General features: G+C 36.6%; 1 protein-coding gene across 1 annotated transcript; it reads right to left on the reverse strand.

The window, feature by feature from the left end:
- Positions 1–268: 268 nt before the first annotated feature.
- gdf15 (Growth differentiation factor-15) lies at positions 269–1,681 on the reverse strand. The gene is made up of 2 exons (XM_072669320.1): positions 1,393–1,681; positions 269–1,041 (listed from the first exon to the last, which is right to left on the reverse strand). Exons 1-2 carry the CDS (start codon positions 1,679–1,681, stop codon positions 269–271), a joined length of 1,062 nt encoding a protein of 353 aa, XP_072525421.1.
- Positions 1,682–2,506: the final 825 nt, after the last annotated feature.

A 2,506-nucleotide genomic window follows, 5' to 3' on the forward strand; every position in this document is an offset into this window, starting at 1 on the left:
TGTTGTTCATAACATTAAAGAAATAGACAAAATACAACAATAATAAGTAACAATAAATAGTTTATAACATAACAGTGAAAATAAGAATTCCCATACTGATTTTCTCTTTTTTGAAGGTGATATTTCAACAAGATTTAAGGTGCAATCCTGTAATGTTTCAGACTTAAGCACGAAGATTACTTAGTTGCCAGTAACTTACTAAGGATGTAATATATTTAATGCAATTAATAAATAAAGTGACATCCAGTATAGTTTTAGTGTAAATAGTTTAAGCACAGTAGCATTTGCTAACTATCAAATCATTGAAGGGTGTTAACTTCAGCTTTCCCTGGCTATCATAGTGCATTAGAATCATGGGCTCATAGGCAGCTGGCACACAACATGGTCGAGGTGTTTCTCCCTTGGTCAAGCGATGTAGATGAGACTTCACCTGAGCGTGCATACTGGCCGGTTTGTAATTGTGTGGGCAAGAGCCATCACAGAAGAACATTGTGTAGCCAGCAGGAGCTACAATCCAGTCTGACCAGCCAATTTCCTCGAAGGACACACTGAGTGATTTACGACTGCAGTGATTCTCACCCTCAAAGCTGTTTTCCTTATTCGACCGAGCTTTTCTCACTTTCCCTGACAATGTCTTAAGTTCCAAATAGAGTTGAAGTGTAGGCTCCAGTCTCCCTGGTGTTCTAGAAAAAAGGCCTATGTCAACAATTAATAATGTAGTATTGAGCTGCATGATCCATTTTCCCACGGCAAGGGTGACATCTAATGTAACACTGTGGCCTTTTTCATGGAAAACCTTTGAGTCAAAGATTGTTACCATGTCAGAATTTGAGATTTTAAGAATTTTAACCATGATTTTTTTATTAAGCAACGGATGGCTGAAGAGGTCATCGAGAGGCTGTAGCTGAAGTTGCAGTCGTGCTTGTTCCAAGATGAGGTCCTTTGTGATTCGACTGTCCTTTTGGAATACAGCTCTGAACCAGTGAACCTGCTCCGATCCTCTAGCACCATTCTGACCTTGCTTGGAATTCAGTGGCTGAACTGTAAGGAAATAAAAATTCTGTATTCATGTGATCAGACATCAATTTTATAATAACCAAAAATGGCTTCTGACATCATTGTTGTTGTTGTTGTTGTTTCAAGTGGTTCTCACCATAAAGTTTTATAAGAGTAATGTTTTACAGTTTCATACATATGTCTATTTCATTTCAGCAGCCTATTTCCGATCAATTCAGCAAACAGAAATGTACATCTTATTTAACACTATAAGGTGATACAAATGTGTGCCTTTTATTAAAAATATCTATTGAATCAACATAATACTATTTTTACAAAACAAGAAGAATATAGATCTGTCAAAATCAAACAAAACAGAAACAAAATAACATTTACCTGCAGCAAAAATGATCAAACTGAAGTCCCTTTGAAAAGGCTGCGTGTTGATCTGCATGACCTTATATTGATGATATAGTCTAAACAAGTCCTGGTACCAAATCTTTTCTCTGGACTCTGGTGGTCTGTCCATCCCTAGATACTCTAGAATAGCCATTTTAAGAGCCTCAAGCTGTAGAGTGCGATCTGTTCCTCTGAAATCCAGAAGAGCTCTAGGCTCTCCCACACTGGAGTTAAAGAAAATAACCCAGAAAAAAAAGACCAAGTACTGCGCTGCTGAGTTCTGCATGACAAGCTCTTTTTTATGTTGTTTTTCTAATGGTTACTGAAACCCAAGCATTCGGTCATTTATACAGTAACTAACCACGCCCCACTGCTGAGGGATTGTTCACTTACACCCACACTGTCTAAGACAGTGTCAAATCAGGTTTGTTTTGTGAAGGTTTACATTTACATATGTAATGCTAGAAATATTTACATAATGCATGTAGTTGTCTTAACATTGTTAACAATTAGTATGAACCTTTGTAATGGAAATACAGAAGTGAAAATGTAAAAATGTCAGTTTTGACACATCAGAATTTCAGTTATAAGCTTCTGTCGACAGTATAATCGAACCTCCTAGGTTTCCGTTATCAAGGTTGCTGAACTTGTTTTTTTTTCTTTTAATGGAGTTTCCCATTCCTTATCACATATTTGAGTTACCTGGAATATGGTGCTTACGTAAAGCTTTCCCGTTACTCACTAACACTGTTGTACCTGCTACAGATTCATATAAGATCAAACATTTCCTCCCTAGATTAATAGATTGATACATTCAACTCAGGACAACTGAAAGAGTTTATATTTATATATTTTATTTAAGATGTAATGTGAAAGGTGTTAATCGAGTGTTGAGGAAAACAAAAGGAGAGCTCGATTTTGGTGTCATTGACAGTAATGTGACCTGCTTAAGACAGCATGTTGTACCACACCCAGAACAAACTCACCTTCTGGAGAGGAGGAGTCAAACAATACATACTTTTACACATGTAGGTGCTTTAGGGCACAGCTTATTCAAATATTAGTAATGCTTATCATATTATCTGCATCGACTGAATGTAAAGATATTATA

The sequence above is a fragment of the Salminus brasiliensis genome, chromosome 23 (assembly GCF_030463535.1).
Source record: "Salminus brasiliensis chromosome 23, fSalBra1.hap2, whole genome shotgun sequence".
NCBI lineage: Eukaryota > Metazoa > Chordata > Actinopteri > Characiformes > Bryconidae > Salminus > Salminus brasiliensis.